Genomic DNA, 24,346 nt, shown 5'->3' with positions numbered 1-24,346 from the left:
TGAAGTTAAATATTCATAGTACACAGCTGTCCTTAAGTGGCCTTTTCATCAAGGCTTATGTTTATTGGAAAATTGCTATGTTCACCAGAAGGGTGGGTTCTTCTTACTCTCATTTAGTTTTACACAAGACCTTACTTACTCATCAACCTCCATTCCATGCTTTACTATTGAGTAATACTTCTGAGTACTATTTACTCTCTCTCTCTGGCTCTAAATGAGAGACCCAGAAAGACAAAGAATGACACCACGGCGATACACTCTATGGGATAAGAAATATTTTAAAAAGTCAACCTAATTCGATTCTGAAAAACTTGTTTCTGTCAAAACCAAGTGAATTCTACAATTTACACAAATCAATTTCCTAACAACTGCTCACTCAGTAAACTGCTTTGTTTAAGCACATATATAGAATTAAATTTAACTCTGGTTGTCAGTGAAATAATTGGTTCTCATTACATTTTAGTCACACTCAACACTGATTAGGAACACAGCATTAAGTTTTAATTAAAAGTAATGAATTGTGTTTAAAAGATCATTAGTAAACCTGAAACTATTACACTCTCCTTCTGGAGATTTCAATCATCACTGTATGGGTACATCCAGTTACTGGACAAATGAAACCTGGACACAGGAAAAAAAGCAAGAACTGATTAACAAGAATACTTTTAATTCCTCTAGGGATAATATATAAAATAAAAGGAAGAGACTCAGAGCATTAAATTTTGGAGTGGAGAGGATTCAGAGATAATATAATTCAGTGGTCTACAATCTGTGGGTTCCCAGAGTCTCTGGAAAGGGTGTGCAATGCCACATGCACACTTACATTTTCTCCACCTAAGGAATTAAGGATTTTAATACTTAACCCCACAACTTCCCACCACTGCCAGATTTTAACGTTACAAGCCCTTTTACTTGAACAGACTAAGAACTATTGATCTAGTCCAGTTCTCTGTTAATTAGAAGCAGAGATGTAACTCAAGTATACTTTATACCCACATATAGTGCCCCTTCTGTATATAATATATAATACATTTAATTTGTACCTAGGAAGAGAAATTAAATCTTCCCTTTCTCGTAGCAAGTGGCTCCCTCTGGTATTTTCCTAAATGTCCAAATGAGATCCCTGCTAGCTTAAATCTTTAATCCTGGGATCAATAATTCTTTCCTAGTTATGCCTTACTGTTAAATGTCACACCCTAAATCTAGCAGTTTCAAAAGCTGGGACTAAAGAATACAGGGGAATCAAAAGAAAATGTGAGCAACAGTGTTTGCCACTTTTCAGTTCTATTTCCCTAAATAAAACTTACACTATTCTTTACCTTTTCTAAAATTATAATTATGGTTCAGACTCAGGAAAGTAAGTGTTTACAGGTTCTATTATCTCATGTGTAGTGTGTCTCTTCAACTGGATAAAATAGGCAGGAAGCAGATCTTAGATTAAGATTTTTCCAATTTTGATTAAGGACTCAAATAACTGTTAACTTACAGTCAAGGAAGTAGAATTTTATAGAAGATTTGAAAATACACACACAGAATGTTCAACAATCTAATATAGATGGGATATAGAAAAGATAATTGTATCTTTTCTGAAATATGGTAAAAAAAAAAAGTTGATAAAATTCTTTTTTATCTTTTCCATTTTTTTCTTGGCAAATAGTGCCATAGTTATTGTCCTTTCACATTTTCATCAGTGCATCATTTTTAAAAAACAATTAGTAATCAGCCCCTGAAAATAATGATGTAAATAAGACTATATAGGCATAGTATAAATCTCACAAGCTTTAAGGAAACAAAACTAAATAACTTACAGAGCCAAACAATGAGAAGATAACCTTTTGAACAAAATGATTCCTATTGTAGGAGACCACAGCACGGGAGTGGAAAAAAAGCATGCATTTCAATTCTGATTTTGCCACTTACTAGCTGTGACATCCGGAACAAGTTCTCTGAACTTCAATTTTCTTCCTTATCTATAAAAATGGGGAAAATATGTATTTTGTGGAGTTCTTAGGGAGATTAAAGGAGAAAATGCACATGAAGTACTTAGTACTTGTTAGTCACTCAAAATTATTTTCCTATTCTTCCCCCTTTGGCTATTCTCTTCTCTGGTCTCTTCATAAATCAAATTCAAACGATTTCCTGTTACTTTCCCCCCTACTAATTTTCATTTCATCTCCCTGTATTTGTCTTCTGTTATTTACTCTCATCAAAGTCTATCTTGTTCTTTTCCTTCCTACCTTTAAGATCTCTTTCAAGCTGTTTCCAATATCTATGAGGAGTGACTATTTTTACCTAATCTTACTAACTTCATTTTATATATTCAATAAAACCTCTCCTCCAAAGAGCTAAGGAATTTGCAGAGGAAATAAGACATACTACTAAAGTGGATTAAGTTCTTGAACAAAGCACAATCCATACTCTTCCTGTGTACAATTCATAATGCCTTCCTTGTGGGCCTGTATACCAAGCCCAGGATAATTACACTCCTGTCTCAAAATAAAATAAAATCCTCTACATCTTGTACTCTAAAAACCCCTGTTTTATTTATGTTGTATTAATATCTCATGCCCCATCCCTTTGATATGCTTACTTATATCACTTTGATGTGGTCATCTCATAGTAATCAAAGTTGCAAAAGTTACTTTGGTTTCTTATATATGGATATGCCAGAACTGAGCTTATCAGAAAGAACTACATCTTATCAATAATGAACACGTTGTCTTAAGTTTTCTGGATATGTTTTACAAAGAGAAACTAGTAGGTAAAAGAGTGAAACAGAATCCTATGGGGAAAATTCTTGACTTCATATTTTTAACAGATTTGGACTTTAGCTGTGACTCTGCTGAGAGTGGAGATAGGTGCCATCACAGCACCAAAGCTGAGCATAACCTCACCTCTTACCCTGTGCCTCCCTGAATTTTTAGATTTTTGACCTTGTCTATGACCAATAGTTTTTTTACCCTCTAACGCACCTTTGTATATAGCTCTGTTCTTCAGATAGCAAGTATATTATCCAAGTTCAGAGAAACAATTGAGGAATTAACATGAAAACCATGCTTCCTCAATAAATCAGAAGCTGCTATTAGCCTTGAGAGCCTATGAAAATACACCAAAATGGTATTACTCAGTCACCAATCTAAAGAGAGAACTTTGACTCAAGGTATAAATGAAATTGTAATTATATAAATATATTTATAAATATTTATACAATTATATACTTATACATAAGCACTTACACAGACTTAGAAAAAAATGTAAGAACATTAATTCAAAAGGACTCACTGAAGAATAAACAGAATTTTCCATGATTTCCTTGAGGACATACATAACTCATTCTTTAGGGAGGGTCCCTCAAAGTCCAACCATTAGAAACCGTATTCTCTAACTGTGTACTAGCAACACACAAGCATTTTTTTTTTTTAAATCCCCCAGTTGCCAAGAGAGTGATCTTAAAGTAGATGGGAACCTAAAGGTCTCTGAGTAATAGCAATTTATGTTCCTCAAGTAGAAGAATCAATCAATCTAAATCCCAATCAACAAAATAGGTTAACTCTGTATTATGATTTTATAACAAGTTAAAAGTTCTGATTTTCCCACCAGAATTACTACTACCCGTTCAGAGGACTCTAAAGCTCAAAATAAGAATTGAGCATAATGTGAAGCTGTTAGTCTAATCATATTATATAGATTCAAGACGACCTCTTCTAAATAATACTGAAAAAAGCGCTCCCCAACTACAATTTGAATGTGGCTTTTGTTGGCAGAAAAAACCCACACCCAAAAATTACAGGTAAATCTTCCCCACTTCCGTTGCTAAATGTTGTCTTATGAATTGATTTTAAAGGTCCTCCCCTTAGAGCTGTTTTCAGTTTTGATACCTTTTGTAAAAAACTGCATGAGGAATTAAGCTCATTCAATCACCAGAGCCTTTTAGAGACAGTTCCAACCAAGGGTAAAAGATAAATCATTATTTCTAACCAAAGGAACATGGTTAGCAACTCTCAGCTGCATCTTCTTCTTTTTCCCCCAGGGCATACATTAAGTATGCCTTAAAGCACATAGGACAATCAATAACCATAGTGGTCACAACTACAAGCCATTGTACTCATGATTACTGAACAGCTGCCTTCCTTTAGATCACTTGTGGACCCCAACAATGGAAGGGCCAAAGGAACTAATATGCTGTACTGGCAAAAACAGCAAGTACCTTCCCATCCTCGTCACCACAATGTGCTCACAAAATGTCCATTCCAAGATTAGCAGGATCAAGATAGTTTATAGAGTAATAACGAAGAAAGCTGTCTCAGGCTAGGATATTGAAAGCCACTCCATGCTACTCACCCTAATTTAACACTCTTTCTGTCAATAACACATATCATGGAAATAATTCTAGATGGGAGTTCTTTGAGAAAAATATTAAATATAATGAGCAGTAATTATAAAGGATGCTTTTTCCATGTAAACAAAAGCCTGGACACTTTGTTACGTGGTATTTCCTACACGAACAACAAAACAAAACATGTGTTAGAGAATTTCTTCTCCCTACTAAAAATGGGCTTACAAAACAGAGAGGCTGTTCTTATTCTGAATCTAGCCATTCCTTTACCAAAGGAGTCTGAGGAGTAACATTTCATTTGATCCCCCAAAAGTGCTGTGTAAGAGACCACTTATTGGAACACACATTTCCTGCTGCCAGTACTAGGAGGTCTTATCCTAACACTTCCATTTGGTCACCATATTAGGTAAGAAAGAGAGAGAAAAGTAGGAAAAAGAAGAAAATGGGAGAGGAGGAAAAAAAGTGGGGAGGTGAGGCTGATTATAGGAGAGAACAAGAAACAGAAGAGAAGGCAGGTGACTTGCTTGCCCAACTTTGGCTCTATGGTCCTATGAGCCAAAATGCATACTCAGTGACATGGTATCTCACAGAAAAAGGGGAAAAAAGGGGTAAGCTGAGAGAGGTCAGGCCATGATGTTAATTTCTTTCCTGTACAAAGACAGTCTCTTGAGGACAAAGGCCTGCCTCCTGTAATGTAATATCATAGTCCAGATGAGAGAGTTTCCTCCGAGGGAAGTTGGTGAGAAGTTCAAAACGTTCATTTGGATATCCTTTAGACTGGACATGCTTCACCAAAGCCTATGAAAAACAAGAGAAAAGACAAAGTTGTTAAATGGAAACAAAAGAAAGACCATAATGAAGAATTTAAAAAATGTAATATTCATTTTTATATCAGATAAGATGTTAAATTTAAGTTATAAAAACTGAAGCTTACTCTTGTAAAAGTGCCAATATAATACTCTGCATGGGGAGATAATAAACCTGTACTCAATAATTAACAGCCAGTAAATGACATTCAGCGTTATTACTATCTCACCAATAAACAAAACCAATTTGTTTATAAAATTATTGTCCTCATTTTTAAACATGTCATTAGTTTTCCTTCCTTCTATTTATCAGAGAAGATACATCCTTCATCCTATCTTGTCAGTTGTGCCCTGAATCCTTTCTTGCCTTCTCAGAAGCCATGCCACCACCACAAACCATTCTTTTACATGTATCTTCAACATCTTTTCTACATATGCTTCCCATCAGACTTAAACATGCTTAGTCTCGCCTTCAATCATCTTTTCCCCTCTGATTGCTGCTCACTCCCCACTCTAGATTCAAAACCAATCTTCTCAAAAAAGTGGTCTATACTTGTATTCATTGTTTCATCTCCCATTCCTTTCCAATTACTAGACTAGGGAGACATTCTAGGTATTAACACCAGAGGCCAGAGCCTGCCTGCATTCGTCAGTCTTCAAGAGTCTAATTATTTTCAGGCACAGCAAATGGCCAGGTATACTTGACCCAAGGAGGATTCATTCATAGGCTAATCTAAACAAGTCAGATTCATTCTCTTTTCCAGGAGCTGAAAAACACGGAGGGAAGGCTTATCAGCTGTGGACTCTAGACGAAAAGCTCTCAATACATCCCTGTTACGGATTATGTATAAGCTGTTTTCCAAACAACAGTCACCAGAATACAGAAAGAATAATGGTATGAAGCAGAGAATCACAAGGGGGAAACTCAACAGGCCCCACAAGAGAAACACACAGAAAAATAGTCATGGGTCTTAACTACCTTGCAATTCCAGCTACTAGGAAATTCAGAAGGCCCCACTACAGTCTTCAAATAAACCTCACTCCTTTTCCACGTAATAATTTCAGTTGGGTTTCTACTGCAAGCAGCTATGGAACAGAGAAGACTTGACTAGAACAGACTATGCGAGTTGACCAAGATAAGGTGGGAAGGAAATAAAGCAGTGAGAATTAAAGATTCACCATAGTGAAGTTTCCAGTTAGAGGTCAGACCTAACTAACGCCCATATCAAAGAATCATCAAGCTAATTACACCAATTAGTTTCTCTGCTTCAAGTAAATTAGATATACTTACTAGTAGTTTAGCTTGCTCTGGAAGAGTGATTTGTTCCCTTTTTCCATCTGGATACCGCAACATCAGCTGTGCTTTTGGTCCTAAAGGAAGGGTTAAAAAATATATATAGCTGTGTGACAGAAGACTAATTTAAACAAATAATTCTCTTCAGTAATATTAAAGTTTTAAGTAAAGGAAGTTTAAAATGTGACCCACCATTTACATCAATGCCCTCCACTATTCCATCTGATTTTTCAGGTGACATCTCCAATATTTCTGAATCCACGACTGGCAATCCTTGGTGGTTTGTGGCTGTTCCAGGCTCAGTTCTGGCAGGGGGCTCAGTCAGTGACCTTCTGTTCTCCTCTTTTCTATGCCCCAAATCTTTGTGGGGAGACTTTCTAGACTTGGCAAGATTCTCTATCTCCTCCTCTTCATCAGAGCCACAAACAGATATGAACTCCTCACTGCCAGAAAAAAGTTCAGATTCAGATTCTTCATCTGAGCGGCTATCCTGTTTTGTCTGTGTGGAATCAAAATGTGTCTCTTGTAAGGAGGCTCTGATGGCAGCTTCTAGCTGACTGTCTTCACTTGCATCTATAAGGCTCTCCTGCAAGATGCAGTCATACAACATGGGTAGAAAGAAAAAGAAAACAGTTAAACCAAAAAAATAATCAAGTCGAATAGGGCATGGGAAATGAAACAGTCAGTGTGCCGTTATTATTGTCTGCTGGATGTATCTCTTCTACTAAATTTTAAGCTATTTGAGGGCAACAACTTTGTCTTAAACAGCCAAGTTGGAATGGCATTTTAAACACAAAAATAAAAACTGTCCTACCATCTGGCACAATGATTGCCAAGCACAGGATTTGGCAGGATGTGGGGTGGGGGAAATCAAAGTGAATAAAATCAAGAAACCAACTTATTCCTTGCCCAGAACAAGACATGAATTAAGGTTTTAAATATAAAAGTCGAAACATCAGTCTTTAACATGACTAAGCACAAAGAAAGATGTCTATCTTGCTCATTAACCAGTACTGCTTTGGCACACAGAAGGCTATCAGTAAATAAATAACTCAGTAATGATCATTTTACAAAAAATCTAACAGTCAGATCTTTAACATTCAAAACAAAATACTGTATAAAAAATATGAAAAAACTGTACTTTTCCAAACTTAATTTCATTGAAGGTTCTCACTGTGATCACGAAAAGCGACTTTCAATAATAGTTCTCCCCATGGAAAAGTTCTAATGTTACAGATTTCACCAAACTCGTTGAGTAACAAAATAGGCATTGCTAGAGTGAATCCAAAGTATACAAAAATATTTTTTATGATAGCCAAAAGTTGAACACTGGATATTTTATGATATAAAGGAACTACAGTTAATTTTTGCAGGTGTGTTAGTGGTACTGTGATTATTTTTAAAAAATAAAAAGAATCTTTTATCTTTTAAAGATACATGCCAAAGAATTAATAAATAAAACAATGAATTTTGAGATGTGCTTCAAAATAATTTGCTTCAAAGGATGGGATATAGCTGAAACAAGACTTACCACAAGTTGCTAACGACTGAAATTAGTTAACAGACACATAGAGGCTCAATAAACTCCTTCTATTCAAAAAACGAAAGGAGTCTCAATTTGGCTTTCCCTATCTGCCAATAACATAACAAAAAAAAAAAATTTTTTTTTTTTAAATTTTAAGACAACTTAAGGCCAATTTAGCACCAAAATAAACAAACAAATAAAAACGCAAGTAGATGTACCCATGTGACCGGCAATGGCTTAGGTGAACTGTAGGTTTATAAACAGTGATATTACACAGCATGCAGCTTGATTTTAAAGACTGCCACTATAGTAGATACTGCTGGCTTCCTATCCAACATTCATTCTCCTCTGATTCCTTACTTACAAGATCCTACTTCTATTTAACTTTGTACTCAAGGTGGATAATATGGTTTTCTTTTTTTAGTGAATTCCATTGGTTGGTTGTCTAACATTAAACCAACCTTGCATTCCTGAGCTAAAACCCACTTGGTTAGGATGCACTGCTTTTTTATATACTGTTGAGTCTGATTTATGAAAATTTTGTCAAGAATTTTTGTATCTCTGTTAATGAGGGTTATTGGTTTAGTTTCTTTGTCTTTTGTTTTCCTTGCAAAACAAAGCTCAGTTTTTGGTTTTGGTTTTGATATCAAGTTAATGCTGGCCTCACAATGAACTAGGCAGTATTCCTTCCTCTTTGGTTTCCTGGAAGAGTTTGTGTGGAATTAGCATTATTTCTTCTTTAATAATTAAAGACATTTACCAGGGAAGCCACCTGGGCATAGTTTTCTTTGTGGGAAGTTTTAAACTACTAATTCAATTTAATTAATAGATATATTAATAGGACTATTCGGGTATCTGTTTTTCCTTTAATGAGCTTTAGTAGGTTGTGTCTTTCTAGGAATTTGTCCTTTTTACCTAAAGGGTCAAGTATTTGACATAAAGTTACTCACTGTATTACTTATTATTTCTTCAATAACTGTAATATCTATATGGATGTCCCCTCTCCCAATCCTGTAATTGGTAATTTGTGGCTTTTTTCCCCTGACCATCTGACTAGAAGCTTACCAATTTTATTGACTTTTTAAAAAACAAGCTTCTGGTTTCATTTAATTTTTTCTTTTGTTTTCTATGTTACTGATTGATCTTTGTTCTTTCCCCTTTTCTTTCTGCGTAGTTTGGGTTTGACTTAATTTTTTCGGTGTGGGTCCTTTTTTCATTTCATTTAAGATGGAAACTTAAGTCATTAATTTGAGGCTTTCTTTTTTAATACAGGCCTTTAGTTCTTTACTTTCTCTGTAAGTGATGCTTTAGTTCCATTCCACAACTTTTTTTAGCTGCAAGGGAAACTGGTAAATGGAATTTTTTAGTAGGGCATGCTTCCTTTTATAGACATAATTAGGATCTTTCTTCCTTATTAAAAGATACCTCAACTGTGTTTGTACAAGCAACTGTGTCCAGCTAAAATAAGCAGAATTCTTTATCTGTGGCTGTTTATCTTTGTAATCAAGGTATCACCTCCTTTCTCCTTGTCCATTAGACTGTGATACTGGGAGCATAGCATCTATATCATAAGCATGAGGACAAAAGCCAAAACTAAGGATGGAGGTGGGGGAAAAAAAAAGAGAAGGAACCTGGTTCCTTGATGACATCCACAGTAGTCAAGTCCTAGATTGCTTCCCTCTGAACTTCTTATTGAGAAAAGATGTCTTCCTTGTTTAAGCTATTATGTGTTGCAGTTTCTCTTGTACAGAGTTGAACAGAATTTGTTAACAGTCAGAGAATTTAGTTCAGAAGTAGGGTCTGAGGTACTAGTTACCCAAATAACCCCTATGTAATTGTCCAATTTTATGGCCCCACTCTTTTCCCTACTAAGTTCCTTAATTTTTATAAGACATCTGGTGAAATACTAAACCAAATTTATGTTGTAATTCAGCAACTCAAAAGCTCAGGCTCTGGATTTTGACAATAGCAGCCTATGATTGCAAAAGATGAGAAAACTCTCTCAGGGAAATCATAGAAACTTCCTGGATTTTTTTAATGTCTTAAAAAAGAATTCTACTTACATAAAATTCATGAGTAATGGAGGGGGAAAATGAATTCTATACAAACCCTTGGCAAGTATTCATAGCCTCTCCTTAAATGTGCACTATATTTTCAGCAATAATTTAAGGAACTGTTTCATTACTGCATAGTACTGGACTACTAAAGTCAGACCCTCTATAACTAATTTCATCCTCACTGCCATCAAACCCAAATAGTTCCCATAATCAATGAGAGATTCCCACAACTTTGAAGGTCTCTTACTTAAAACTAATCTTGCTATCAATTATCAAGTAGGTCTGCCTAGTAATAGCATATTATAGAATTAAATATAGAAATAATGTTTAGGTGGGCCTGAGAGCTAGGGCCTAAAGCTATGTAACCAGAAATAATGCTCAACTACACCATGAGAAATGTTCTAGCAAAAATACCATTTCTGCTGCTGCTTAGACCTGGACTCCAAAAGTTCAAACAGTACTGCCTTTCAAAAAGTGGGTATCTCTGTTACTGGGCTCACAGGTGAGCCCTCCTGCTCAGTGTTACACATTCCCATTGTTCACGTCTAAATGCAGGCCTTAGGTCCCATGCCTGACCCTAGCAGCAAGTGAGACTGGAAATATGAATCTTGTAATTTCACTGAGAAGAAAGAACCCTTATGTGGGAAACTATCAAAATGTAAGATGTTGTACAGTCACATATTTTAACTGTTTGCTACTTATATTAATATCTTTACCATCTTAACCGCAAACATTTTACACAAGGCACTTCTATACAATTACATTTAATTGCCCATCACTACTTCTCAGTCATACTTACTGAACGGGCACATTTTTTGGGGGGACTGCTAGAAAGTCCATCCAATTGCCCATGTTCACCCAGAAATCCCGTTACTTGGTCCAAGAAAGAAGATACATCTAACTGGTGCCACTCTACAAGCTTCTGACCTAAAGATTAAAAACCAGGATATAGAAATATAATAAAACCAACATTCTTTCTGAATTCTCACTAAGTATTTCTTTCAGCATACACACAATTAAAATTTACTGGGAACATATCCCACCCATCACCACTTAAGTTACAGTGTCTTCATAACCTAGAAGATACATTAATTATAACCAGCCTAAGAGATTCCCAGCCTTCATGATAGAGCAACTACTTTATCTGCTGGTATCATTTATTGCTATTTAGGAAAAAGAGATTCAGACAAAGCAATACATATACAAAACTCAATCAGTTAATAATAAAACTAGCTCTACCCTCTGCTTCTCTGGTGGGATTACAATGAGTATCTGAACAATCTTAAATAAATGACCTAAGGGGATCCTTAAAAATGATAAGATAAACTTTTATTCTTTGAAAGAACAGAACTGCAAATTTAAAATACTACTATCTCCCGAAGTTGTTTCCTAACAAACTCCCTAAAGACACACATCGATAGATTTTTAAATAATTCTGAGGCACATGAACAAGAACCGTTCCTATACATTACTACAGACAATCTTGAAACTGGACCCAAGATAAAATTAAAGATTATTTAGGTAATTGAAAGATACGCGATAGGTTAAAGGCCGCAAGCTGAAATATACCTTACCTGTCCGTGGATCCAAGATGGAAACATAGGGGAAATCCCCTAGCTTATAAAACTGTATGTATCTCTGACCTTCCTCACTGTCGTGATAAACCTGTTAAGTCATTGATACATATTAAAAAAAAAAAAAAAATCAGCCTCTTAAAAAAGTACCTTGTATATACCAACAGCTATTAATTCTCCAAAAACACCTTCGGCATGTTAGGCTCTGTCTACAGAGAAAATGAAGGTCACCTAATGTGAACTCTTCACTTCCTGCCTTCAGAGTCACTTCTGACACTTACATAAATATACCAATCCATCCTTCCTCCTTTACCCAGTTCTTCCTTTTCAAGTCATCTGTCCATCTATGTCACTTCTGACTCTCAACTACATACATCTTAATAAATCACAGTATGTTAAGATTATCAACTCAAGTGCCCAGCATACGGCTAGGCAAACAGATGCTCAATCAACAGTTGTTGAATAAAAGGTTACCATTCAGAAAAAAACTTACTGAATTCAGGGACCTGTAAAGAATGAACTGGCAAATTACTAACATTAATAGCATATCTTGGAGTGGGGAAAAAATTAATTCAGAAGTTTTTATTTTCTGTATTTTTTTTTTTTTTGCTGCATTGCATAGCGTGCAGGATCTTGGTTCCCTGAGCAGAGATTGAACCTGTGTCCCCAGTGGAAGTCTCAGAGTCCTAACCACTGGACTATGGGAGTTTTTCCCTATAATTTTCCTTTATAATTTTTCATAATATAAAAAATTGGAGCAAGATCACCTACTGTTAGCATGGTAATTTATATAAAAAGAAACCAGAGCCAGAAGGACTAAGTGACAAATTTAAGGACATACAGTTAAAGATTACCAAACTCAAGTTAAAATCAACATATTAAACAAAAGTTTCTCAATTCTTTCAAATCTTCTACATCTGCACTATCAATTATAGTAGCCACTAGAACATGTGCTACTGAAGCATTTGAAATGTGACTAATCCTAACAGCTATAACGTAAATGTAAAATACATACCAGATCCTGAACGCTTAACACCCCCCCCAAAGACACACAAAACACAAATGCCTCATCAATATTTTAACGTTAGTTTTATAATACAGATACTGATTTTTAAAATACATTAAAATCATCTGTTTCTTTCAACTTTTAAAAATGTGTCTACAAGAAAATTTTAATCATATTACATTTCTGTTAAACAGTACAGCTATACACTCTTATCAAGATGCTTAAAAAGTGATGTTAAAATTCTTCTGAAGTATGAATACTCTATGGTTATATGGCTTGCTTCTTTTTTTTGGCTTGGTCTGTTTTTTTCCTCCTTCCCTTCACTGATGCCCTAATTTTCTTTTGTCTTTACTCTCTTAGCCATTACAGGTGGCTTTATTTTTTCATATGTCATAATTTAATCCAACTCTTTCTTTTTCAGCTTATAACCTACTGCCTCCTCCTAGACACCCCATACTACCAAAGTAAAATGCTATAAAATGCTTGATTAACTCTCCCCACCTGCCAGAAAATGAAATGTTCCCGGATAATATTCTTCACAGCTTCATTGCTCCATACATCACGGTTGAGGCACTGGCATGCAAAGTCTTGTACATTTTGAATGTTTATCATCAGCCACTTATTCTGCATTTGGCCACACTCTTTGGCCTGTAAGAATAAAGTTACATAACAATTATTAGAAACAGTTTCTACTTGGTAACAGATGTGTTTCAGAATTCACAAGTTATCCTCTTTCCATATAAATACTAAGTTTTTTCCCTCAAGTATGACACCTATAGTTTTCTGTGTATAAACATTAATTACATTTTTTGCTTATATATACATGTATATAGATATGTATAATTATACAGTCCATTTGCAAGCATTTCTCAAATTTAAATGAATTGTTTTCCTTTTATCCAGTGTTATTTATTAGAGTGGCTGGATTTTTATTGCACTGGTAAACATGTAAACATCTTTACCTGAAAAAGATTCCATAAACAAGGGCACAATTCTATTGTGCTGTCTCTACTAATCCCTATCCAAAAATATATCTCTTCTTCTTAATAACTGTAACCAGTATGTATTAGTTTATGTTATTTTTTCAACATTTTACATACATTTCCAAATATCATATTCATCTCAATTATTAGGCACATGGCATTTTATAGAATCAATCTAAATCTTTCACTAGAAGCTGCTGAAGATTTTTTCTCTCAGGGTTGTTTTCCTAGGCGTGTATTTAAAAACTGAAACTACAGATCAAATGATGTTTCAGAATGATCTCCAAAAGACTCCCCAATTTACAGCACAAGTATCAATTATGAGTGTGTACTTTATTTTTTCCCCTTACATTGCCTTATCACCACAATGATCTACAAAATATTACTGAACTGGAAAAGGATGGCAGAAAAGCAAATGAGCAAAAGCTACCTCAAACCCTCTCATAGAAACAATGAAATGGAAGTCACAGTTTTTTAAATGATTTTGTCCTGGAACAATATATTACTTTCCCCTAAATCAGCGTGACATGGGAAAATCTTAAGAATCAGCTAAAACTCAGATTAATAATAACTGAAGAACACATACCATTTTGGAGGTACTGGAAAATGTTAAGACTAAGAATATCTTCTGTTTATTAATAAGCTGGAATCAAGACTGCCAGGAGAAATATCAATAACCTCAGATATGCAGATGACACCACCCTTATAGCAGAAAGCGAAGAAGAACTAAAGAGCCTCTTGATGAAAGTGAAAGAGAGTGAAAAAGTTGGCTTAAAGCTCAACATTCAGAAAACTAAGATCATGGCATCCAGTCCCATCACTTCATGGCAAATAGATGGGGAAACAGTGGAAACAGTGTCAGACTTTATTTTTCTGGGCTCCAAAATCACTGCAGATGCTGACCGCAGCCATGAAATTAAAAGACGCTTACTCCCTGGAAGCAAACTTATGACCAACCTAGACAGCACATTAAAAAGCAGAGACATTACTTTGCCAACAAAGATCTGTCTAGTCAAGGCTATGGTTTTTCCAGTGGTCATGTATGGATGTGAGAGTTGGACTATAAAGAAAGCTGAGCGCCGAAGAATTGATGCTTTTGAATTGTGGTGTTGGAGAAGACTCTTGCGAGTCCCTTGGACTGCAAGGAGATCCAACCAGTCCATCCTAAAGGAGATCAGTCCTGGGTGTTCATTGGAAGGACTGATGTTGAAGCTGAAACTCCAATACTTTGGCCACCTGATGTGAAGAGCTGACTCATTTGAAAAGACCCTGATGCTGGGAAAGATTGAAGGCAGGAGGAGAAGGGGATGACAGAGGATGAGATGGTTGGATGGCATCACCGGCTAGATGGACATGGGTTTGGGGTGGACTCCGGGAGTTGGTGATGGGCAGGGAGGCCTGGCGTGCTGCGGTTCATGGGGTTGCAAAGAGTCGGACACGACTGAGCGACTGGACACGACTGAGCGACTGGACACGACTGAGTGACTGAACTGAACTGATACAAATCTCCCAGAGAAAATAATTTTATAATATTCATTACTGATTCCAAAGGTGAAAATCCAAGTTCTAAAAGGAAGCAGCCTTATAATGAGCCAGAAAGCTACAATTAACTGGTCAAAAGCTTATTTTTAAGTATACAAATCTAATAACTCCTTGCTTCTAGGAAGTAATAGTATTCCACTTAATCCCTTGCCTATAGCAAGCATGTGGATTTAAAAAATGGGTGATAAGTGAGTAATTACACTGCTTTAACTGAAGAAAAGTATTTGAGAAAAAAGAAAAAAACATTCTAGAGGGACAGACTAAATAGTATACATCCCTATAAGGTAAATTTACTAAGTCTGCCTTAACTACAATACTGACCAAAAAACCCCCAAAAAACAACAAAAAAAACAACCTGTGTAACACTGAGAAATAAAAAAATACAGAGTTCAAAAACAGTAAGAGCTATCTGCTACTGTTTTTAAAAATTCATCTATTCACAGTGATGCTTTCATTCATTCAGATTCATTCATTCAACAGATATTTGAGTACCTACCATGTTTCAGGTACAGCTATAGATGCTGGAGTTATAGCAGTCACCAAACCAAAAAATCCCTGCCTGCACAAAGCTTACAATGGGAGAAACCCTATACAAGCAAAAGAAGCTGAAAGATGTTAAGAAATTACTTTTAATGCAAATCAAAAATCAAAAAACTACAATAAGGTATCACCTCACACCAGTCAGAATGGCCATCAATAAAAAAATCTACAAAAAACAAATGCTGGAGAGGGTGTATAAAAAAGGGAACCCTCCTACACTGTTGGAAAGTATGTAAAGAGGATATAGAGAAAAAATTAATCTATTTCAATAAATATGTATGCATAAAGTTGAAAAGGAACTATACTAAAATGCGCACTGTACTTTCTTATGGAAATGGAAACTACTATTATTTTTCCTTGTTGCTTTTTTTGGGCTGTGCCTCATGGCATATGGGATCTTAGCTCCCCAAGCAGGGATCAAACCCACACCCCCTACACTGGCAATGCAGTCTTAACCACTGGACCACCAGGAAAGTCCCTCCTTGTTGGTTTTTAATTTTTCTCTAATTTTTGCCTAATTTGAATAAAAATATAAGCTATGTATAAAGTCTATTTAGAAAAACTTTATCTTCTGCATTTTGTTACTGAGTCAGTTCTTTACATTTTAATGACAATATTTTTACTTGCATTTATAGCAAGTACTTTGGAAATTAACAAAGTACTCTTCGTAGGACCAACTGGATGTCCAACTGAATGGCAATTTTACAAATACACATGCATTTGTTATGAAAATAAGAAATATTATGGAAATTGTTCTGATTCTTTCTGTACAATATACTCTAGATTATGCCACTAGATAATTTAAGGAGGGCAACTGTGTGCCAGATACCCTTCTATGCACCACAGACACAGAACAGTAAATAAAACAAAATTCTTATATTCATGCTAATAAGGAAAGGAGAAACTTATATGCTAAGAGGGAAAGAGGAAAAGAGGAAAACCTAAGAAATGTTTCCTTGCCCAGGTCAGATAACTCCCCCTAAGTGCCTTGCTCACTCAGCTCCAGCTACACGAATTTCCTTGGCTGCACCAAAAATATACCCTAACTCTTTCCAACACTAGTATCTTTACACTTAACTGTTTTTCTACTCTTCCCTAAGATCCTTCTATGGTTTACACCCTCACTTTGTCCCCAAACAAGAGTCCTCTCTCTCCTTCCCTTCTACTATTTTATACTTTCGCCCAGCAACTACTGTAACCTGAAATTTCTGTGTGTCAAACATACATAAAACATATATATATACACTAAATGTTATACAGGTATTGTTTTTGGTTTTTGTTTAGTCTGTTTCTCCCTCTAGATTATAAACTTGTTGATGTCAAAGGACTTTGTATAGTTTGTTTACCACTACCTTCCTCTGGCAGAAACTGCTTACAGGTAACAAATACCCATTTTTCCCTTCACCTCAGTAACAGAATCTCCAACTTTCAGCTAAGCATCTTAATTTCCTAGTATCCTTTGCAACCAGGTGTAGCCACATTGCTAAGTTCTGATCAATGGAATGTGAGAAGTGATATGTGTGACTTCCAAGTTGTTCCTTTAAATGGAAAAGGTGTACCCTTCCTGGTCACTTCCCTCCTTCATGCTTACTGAAAAGCAAACATGGTGGTTAGCCACCTTGAATCATGTAGACAAGGGCAAGCAAGGCCTAAGGAACAGCAGGATGAGACAGGAAAAGCTGCATTCCTAATAACTTCATAGAGTAGAACCATCCTAAAAGCATGGACCTCTATCTTGTTTAAGTCGTCGTTTCATTCCTGGTCTCTCTCACATGGAGTTAAATCTTTATTCCGATAAATATAATCGCCATCCCCTAGAACAAGGCCTTACCGATAAATATAATCGCCATCCCCTAGAACAAGGCCTTACAACAGGAGGCCTTGTTAAATACTGAATGAACTTCATGGGCATGAGCCAGAACCCTTGAACATGGTCCACCTCTAGTTACACTAAGAAACAACAAAGTCTAGTTTCTAAACTTGTGAAACTGTAACTCAGATCTACATCTAATCCAAACCTATGAGTCCTGCCTGAGCAACCAAAGAAAGGGAAAGTGAAAGCCGCTCAGTCATGTCCAACTCTTTGCGACCCCATTATTCCTTTAATTTTTAACATTCATCTAAGTTTCCGTAACTAAATTTTGCATATTGCTTCCCTAATTTTTATAAAACTGATGGATATATCATTAGTCATAATGAAATGCCTACTTTTCCTGGGAATATTTATATCATTTAACGAGTTGTAAATGATAAAGTTGAGTATTATCAGTGAAAAAATACATGGTTGAAAACAACACAGGTCACAAAATACAAAGAATAAAAGGTGATACCACAAATTGAATCAAACTCCAGATGACAATATTGAAAAATTCACATTTTCCCTTAATGAACAAGCAGCAGACTAACTGCTTTTTATGAGCCCAAAGTGTCCAAATTAAGTTCAGAGTTACTTCACTAAGCCCCTGAGCAACACAGAAGCTAATGAAAATAGAAAGCACATCAAAACAGACTCAGATCCTTTTTTTCTTATATATTATGTTATTCTCTGTCAATGGTTATTAGAAAGGATAGCCAGTTGCCATGTTAAAGATCATGAGCGAAAGATGAAGAAAACTGAGGAGACATCTAACCTGACATTTTTGAGCTGATAAATTGACATCAGACTCCTTGAACTTTATTTACACAACAAAAAGAAACACATCTGGTCAAACCTCCATTATTTGGATTTTGTTACATGCAGCCAAACACTTTCAGGTTTTACAATTCAGAAAATTAAAGAATGCAGAAAGAAGAAGCTTATAATTAAATATCTTAACCTAAATATTTCACTTAGGCTAGTGTAAATGTTATGTTAAAGGACAAAATGTTTTTAAAAACACAATCATAATTCACTTCCAAATATGTAGCTACTAATGTCATTTTTGTAGTTAAGCATTTGCCCTACTTTATCCTAAAAGACTTACCTGAAATTTAAGTGACTTACAGCTATAGAAATGCTCTTCTGATTCAACAGAGCATTAACATGCCAGTCAACACACAAAATCAAGCTGTTTGAACACCAACAGAATATTTAAAATCCCAACTAAACTCATTCATTTAACAAATATCATGTTCTTATTAAATGCTAGAGACTGGATCCAAAGGATTACCAAAATAAAAAGAAACATGGTTCCCCTGCCCTCATTGAGCTTATAATTTAGCAATCAAATAAACCTGCTCCAGAAGGTTTTCCTTTGGTTTCAGCTAAATTAAAACCAAGAACTGAAGGAGAACATATTTTGCAACTACAGAGATACTCTTTTCAAACACACTTGGATCCTCATAAAAATATGAGTAAAAAGTAACTATCAACAATTCACAAATGGCCAAAACACACAGAGACTATTAGTAGTAGTCAAAGACATACAAACTTTAAAAGATTAAAAAAAATAAAATAAAAATGGCTGATTCTAAAATGATGCCACACAATAAAGTGATTTTATTAGGTAATATCATATACTGGTGGTAGAAATATAAATCAATGTTAACTTTCTAGATATCTCATTAAGACGCCAATTTCTCTATATGTTGAAAACTATTTTTTGCTCTTAGAAAAATGCCACTAAAAACTGCAAAATGATTCACAGGTTGGGTTTAGCATCTCCAACAACTTACTGTTTCAAAACTGCCTTTATGCATCAAATCAATGGGTGGCCGGAATAGATCTGCAAGGGTAGTTAGTTTCTTATCTATCGCGCCTCCATTTCTTAATTCCTGTTCTTGCCGAACTGCAACACAGGAGGATAAGAAAGTTTCAGTTAGCCATAAAAGTCATGAAATCGCCCAATTGAATGCAAATGCAAAGATCTAAGGCTGACTCTGAAAAAAAATACAAAGTGAGTTGGGGAGAAAGTCTTAAGACTTGGTGCTCTCTATCCAAAGGTAGGGATAAAGGAAAAAAAAAAAAATTTGAATCAGTTCTAATGAGATGGATGAAACTGGAGCCTATTATACAGAGTGAAGTAAGCCAGAAAGAAAAACACCAATACAGTATACTAACACATATATATGGAATTTAGAAAGATGGTAACAATAACCCTATATGCGAGACAGCAAAAGAGACACAGATGTATAGAACAGTCTTTTGGACTCTGTGGGAGAGGGCGAGGGTGGGATGATTTGGGAGAATGGCATTGAAATATGTATATTATCATATGTGAAATGGATCACCAGTCCAGGTTCAATGCATGAGACAGGGTGCTTGGGGCTGGTGCACTGGGATGACCCAGAGGGATGGAATGGGGAGGTAGGTGGGAGGAGGGTTCAGGATGGGGAACATATGTACACCCGTGGTGGATTCATGTCAATATATGGCAAAACCACTACAATACTGTAAAGCAATTAGCCCCCAATTACAATAAATAAATTTATATTTTAAAAAAACACCAATAAGAGGGAGCAGTAGTGTGTTTGATTGGGAGAATGATTCTTGTTTCCTTTTCATTATTAACAAAAGGAGATGGTGACCCCCCCCCCCAAAAGAGTCACTATTCAAAATATTTCCTTCACGTACTCAAAATAAACTTTAGCATACAAGAAAACTTTCATATCCATTTATCTAGTCATTCTAATTTATCTAGCTACATTCCAGTTGTTTCTAGCAACACTCCCAATCTTGAAAGATTCTGCCAGTGAGAGACAATGACTACTGCTCTCATCTGCTCCTGGAAGGGCACAGGATTTCCTGGATGACTGGAAAGTCAGTCTGGATTCCACTCTCTCAAGTTACAAGACCTATCTGCACTTCAATGAACTCATTATAAATCACTACAAAATCAAACATGGTCCAAAAGTTCCTCACATATTCTCTAAACATAGCTGTCCTTTTCTTTAGGATTCCATTACTAAATCAGTACTAAATCCACTAAAAGTAGAAGGTCAAGATTTTTGTTCTAATTTATTTCACAGAAAGATATAAACCTATTTCAAACAGCTGTAGCCAAAATGTTAATAGTGACTGCTTTGGGTAATATGGCTTTTTCTTCTATTTTTCAATCCCTATAATAATCATTTTCATTGTAGTCATTCCTTTAATTGACATATATCAGGTTCCTGAGGAAACTCAGTTTTTATTTTATTATAGCCAGCATTAAGTGCTCATTCAGAAATGGATTAAGTTAGTAAATTATCATATTTCTAATATTATATCCACCTCTCTTATTCTTCTATAATCAAGGTTAGAATTTAGAATAATTCAGCTCAAGGGGGAGTTAATAACAATCACAGACTGAATTCATAATTTACTTTTTAAAATAAGATGAATCCTCAAAGTTATTAGGCCTAATATTAATCATTTTTTTTCTTTTTAAGAAAAAAATTATATATAACAAACCAGGATCTTGACCTGAAGGGGAGTATATGGGTGCTTTTCCACCTTGTGGTCTTATCTGCAGGAGAGGGAGAGGGACAGAAAGACAAGAATGGAGGCAGAGGGAAGGAGGAAGAGAAAACGAGATGATAAACTGATCCATAGATACCTACTAGTTTCAGTTTGAAAATCCCGGAAACCATCAAATATTGAACGTGCAGGCCGTCGTCTTTTGGGAGCTTTAGAAGAAAAAAACAGAATTGATACAAAAGCTTAAACATTAATTTTGTAACAATTCTAAAATGTCTTTATCTATAAGAATTTCTTATTTTAAGACACTCAGATTGATAATAGTGCCCTCTTCCAAAAAATAAAATATTTTTAAAACCTTCAAGTCATTCATATATAGTTAACGTAACCATCCTCAGACCAATATTTTGTTATATAAGAAAGAAAATTAAGGTCCAGTCAAGACTTGGCCAAACTTGTGTAAAAACACAGGAAGAAAGATTGTGAGGATGATTCCATATGGAGATGAATCGTATACATGCTCCAAATACCAAATTCAGGTTATCCTAAAGGATCTACCTACCCTTTAGTACAATACTTGAGTAAATTTTAAACCATAATATTTAAGAACTACTTCTTAGTAAGTGGCATACATGTAGAATTATAAACACCAAAAAACAATTTTAATTTTAGAGTATAAATTCTTCCTATAATTACAGAAAAATAAACAGAAACCAATGTCTTCTGATACTGTTGAATAGCGTCTATTACCCAATCATTAAGTATTGTACAGATAAAGTTTCAAAAGCAATCATCAAAATGTTATCTCCCAGTATGTTCTTAAACCTAAAAAATTTATCAGGTCTTAAATGGGGAAAAAGAATCTGAAAAGGGATAGACACATGTATATTATGTATAACTGAATCACTTTATTGTACACCTAAAACTAACACACAACTGTAAATCAACTATAATATAAAATAAAATTTTTTTTTAAATTACCAGGTCTTTATATACTTTAAATAAGGACATTTAATGATTCTTTCAATATGGGTGACAGTTATTAAGTTGGCTTATGGCAAGCACAGCAAGCATGTAACTAGAACAATACTCCATAAGAAATGATGATTAGATAGTAAGATTAGATATAAACTATAAAAGTCCCCCAATCCCATGTCAAAGCATCCTTCGCAACAGCCTGCACTTTCCATTATATAGGGTAATTCTTTAAATCTAAGAACTACTGAGTAAAGAGCAAAACAAAAAAATAACAAAAAAATGCAGAACCACATGTTAAAAAATTACCCATGGTGGATTCATGTCAATGTATGGCAAAACAAATACAATATTGTAAAGTTAAAAAATAGATAAACAAACTAATTAAAAAAAAAACAGAAGAAAAAAAATTACTTATTTGTTTAAAGCATTATCTGTCAGTATATCATTTGGAAGATTCCCTTGGAGAAGGGCAAGGCAACCCACTCTAGTATTCTTGCCTGGAGAATCCCATGGACAGAGGAGCCTGGTGGGCTACAGTTCATGGGGTCATGAAGAATCGGACATGACTGCATCGATTTAGCACATCTCATTTATGCACATATGCATATTAGTATTTATACTGAAGAATCACAAGATTATCTCTAGGAAAAGGAATTTGGTAAAAATGAGAGGCTTCCACATTTTACCTTTGCATTGAATTTCAAAATTTAACTTGAATTTTACATATAAATTGTTTTATTTTATTGAATAAATTATATAAATTTATTTTAAATTTTATTAAACTTATAAAATTTAAATATTGCATTATTTCTCTCTCCCCCCTTTTATAAAGAAGAAGAAAGAAATACCCTTCTCAATCTTGGAACCATTTTTATTTGAGAGTTCCTATCTTAAATATGTATGTTTCTAGCAGTAATAATTTCTCAATACTTTCTTAAAACTCATAACCATAACAATTAAGAAAGTAAGGTTATTTTAGGGTAAGACACAGAACAGCTGCTTAAGAAAGCATATTATTATTGGAGAGGTAGTACATAATATATAAAAGGCAGTTTTTTTTTCTATTTTTAAATTACCAATGGCAGGCCAATCAATATTCTACGTTCTATACACACATACATATTCACTGCCTCCACCATGCCTCCAATTTAGCCCTTCTCAATCTCCTGGAGATTCATCGTAGGTCCTTATTGCTAGCTTTTCGTATTTCTTGGACTCATGACCTATTCCCATTTGTTTCCCCCTTATTTATCCTACGTTTAAGCAAGAACCTCTCCTCAGGCCACTACACCACTAGCTTCAGGACCATTATTACTCCTTCCTGCCTCTTCAATACATGGTTTCCTGACTCTTCCAAATCATATGCTAGAAGTAAACATCAGTCCTCTTTATTCTTACTCTACTACCCACAAAGTAAGAGTACTGGTCACTGAGGTCAAAGAAACTAAGCTGCAAAGAGCTAAAAGAGATTCACTTGGAGCTTCACAGTCAGAATAGGGGAGAAACAGAGAAAAAAATTTTATGAGAAGAGTAGCACCATTTCACATCTTCACAGATCTCTGTTAATAACTGGTATAAGAGAAGACACCTGAATTTGTAGATATGCTTCTGCATTCAATCTGCTGCTATTCTTTTAATTCAAGTATATGAAGAAAAATAAAATTTAACTTCACACAGACATGTAGTTGTAAAAGGGAAGAGTATTTTAACAGTTTTAAGGTAACTGTGAACATTTTCCTCTGCTACTACACCAAACTCAATCAGTGGTAATTTCTTAAAGGTTGGTAGCAACGTGGAATCTGAAATATTATCAGTGAACTTTTCATACTCTGCTCCATTGAAATCCACTGGTCTATGTGGTAGGTAGGCTCTGTGATGGCACCCAATTATCCCTATCTCATGACCTGTGCGTGAACATCTTGAGTATTGACAGGATCAAACAGAATGTGGCAGAGGTGACAGGATGTCACTTCCAATAATTAGGTTACAAAAAGATGGTGGCTTCCATCCTGGGCTATCCTCTCTGGCTCTCTCATTTGCTCTATGGTAAGGAACTGATGATGTCTCCAGTCAACCACCAGCCACATAAGTGAATTTAGACTCTTCCTCTAGTCATGCTTTGGGATGCCTGTAGCCCTGGCTGACACCTTCATTAAACCCTTGAGAGACCATAAACAGAGGGACCCGAATAAGCCACACCTGGATTCCTAACACACAGAAATGGTGATGTAACAAATGTTTGTTGTTTCAGGAAGTTAAATTTTGAAACAATCTGTTAAACGACAGCAGGTATCTAGTATATATTGCATATACAAATACATATTGATC

The 24,346-nt window shown here is 35.3% G+C and overlaps 1 protein-coding gene across 6 annotated transcripts in view; it reads right to left on the bottom strand.

Annotated features, from left to right (window-relative positions):
• Positions 1-24,346, bottom strand: part of UBXN7 (UBX domain protein 7) — a 62,212-nt gene that overhangs the window by 3,197 nt on the left and 34,669 nt on the right. For 3 of the 6 annotated variants that reach the window (XM_081571552.1, XM_081571551.1, XM_081571550.1), the window contains 8 exons: positions 21,184-21,249; positions 19,318-19,430; positions 13,100-13,246; positions 11,593-11,683; positions 10,818-10,945; positions 6,629-7,022; positions 6,434-6,513; positions 4,019-5,134 (listed from right to left, as the gene is read on the bottom strand). In XM_081571552.1, coding sequence (XP_081427678.1) covers positions 4,973-5,134; positions 6,434-6,513; positions 6,629-7,022; positions 10,818-10,945; positions 11,593-11,683; positions 13,100-13,246; positions 19,318-19,430; positions 21,184-21,249 — 1,181 coding nt within the window. In that variant the 3' untranslated portion in view covers positions 4,019-4,972. Of the gene's footprint in view, positions 1-139; positions 622-1,920; positions 1,971-2,972; positions 3,097-4,018; positions 5,135-6,433; positions 6,514-6,628; positions 7,023-10,817; positions 10,946-11,592; positions 11,684-13,099; positions 13,247-19,317; positions 19,431-21,183; positions 21,250-24,346 lie in introns of those variants that run through there. The other 3 variants (XR_014077265.1, XR_014077263.1, XR_014077264.1) reach the window with 2 other exon arrangements.

Source organism: Giraffa tippelskirchi, chromosome 2, assembly GCF_054371585.1.
Source record: "Giraffa tippelskirchi isolate mGirTip1 chromosome 2, T2T-mGirTip1v1.2.pri, whole genome shotgun sequence".
Classification (NCBI taxonomy): domain Eukaryota; kingdom Metazoa; phylum Chordata; class Mammalia; order Artiodactyla; family Giraffidae; genus Giraffa; species Giraffa tippelskirchi.
Note: the sequence above shows the minus strand (reverse complement) of the source record. Positions and strands in the feature narration are given on the sequence as shown.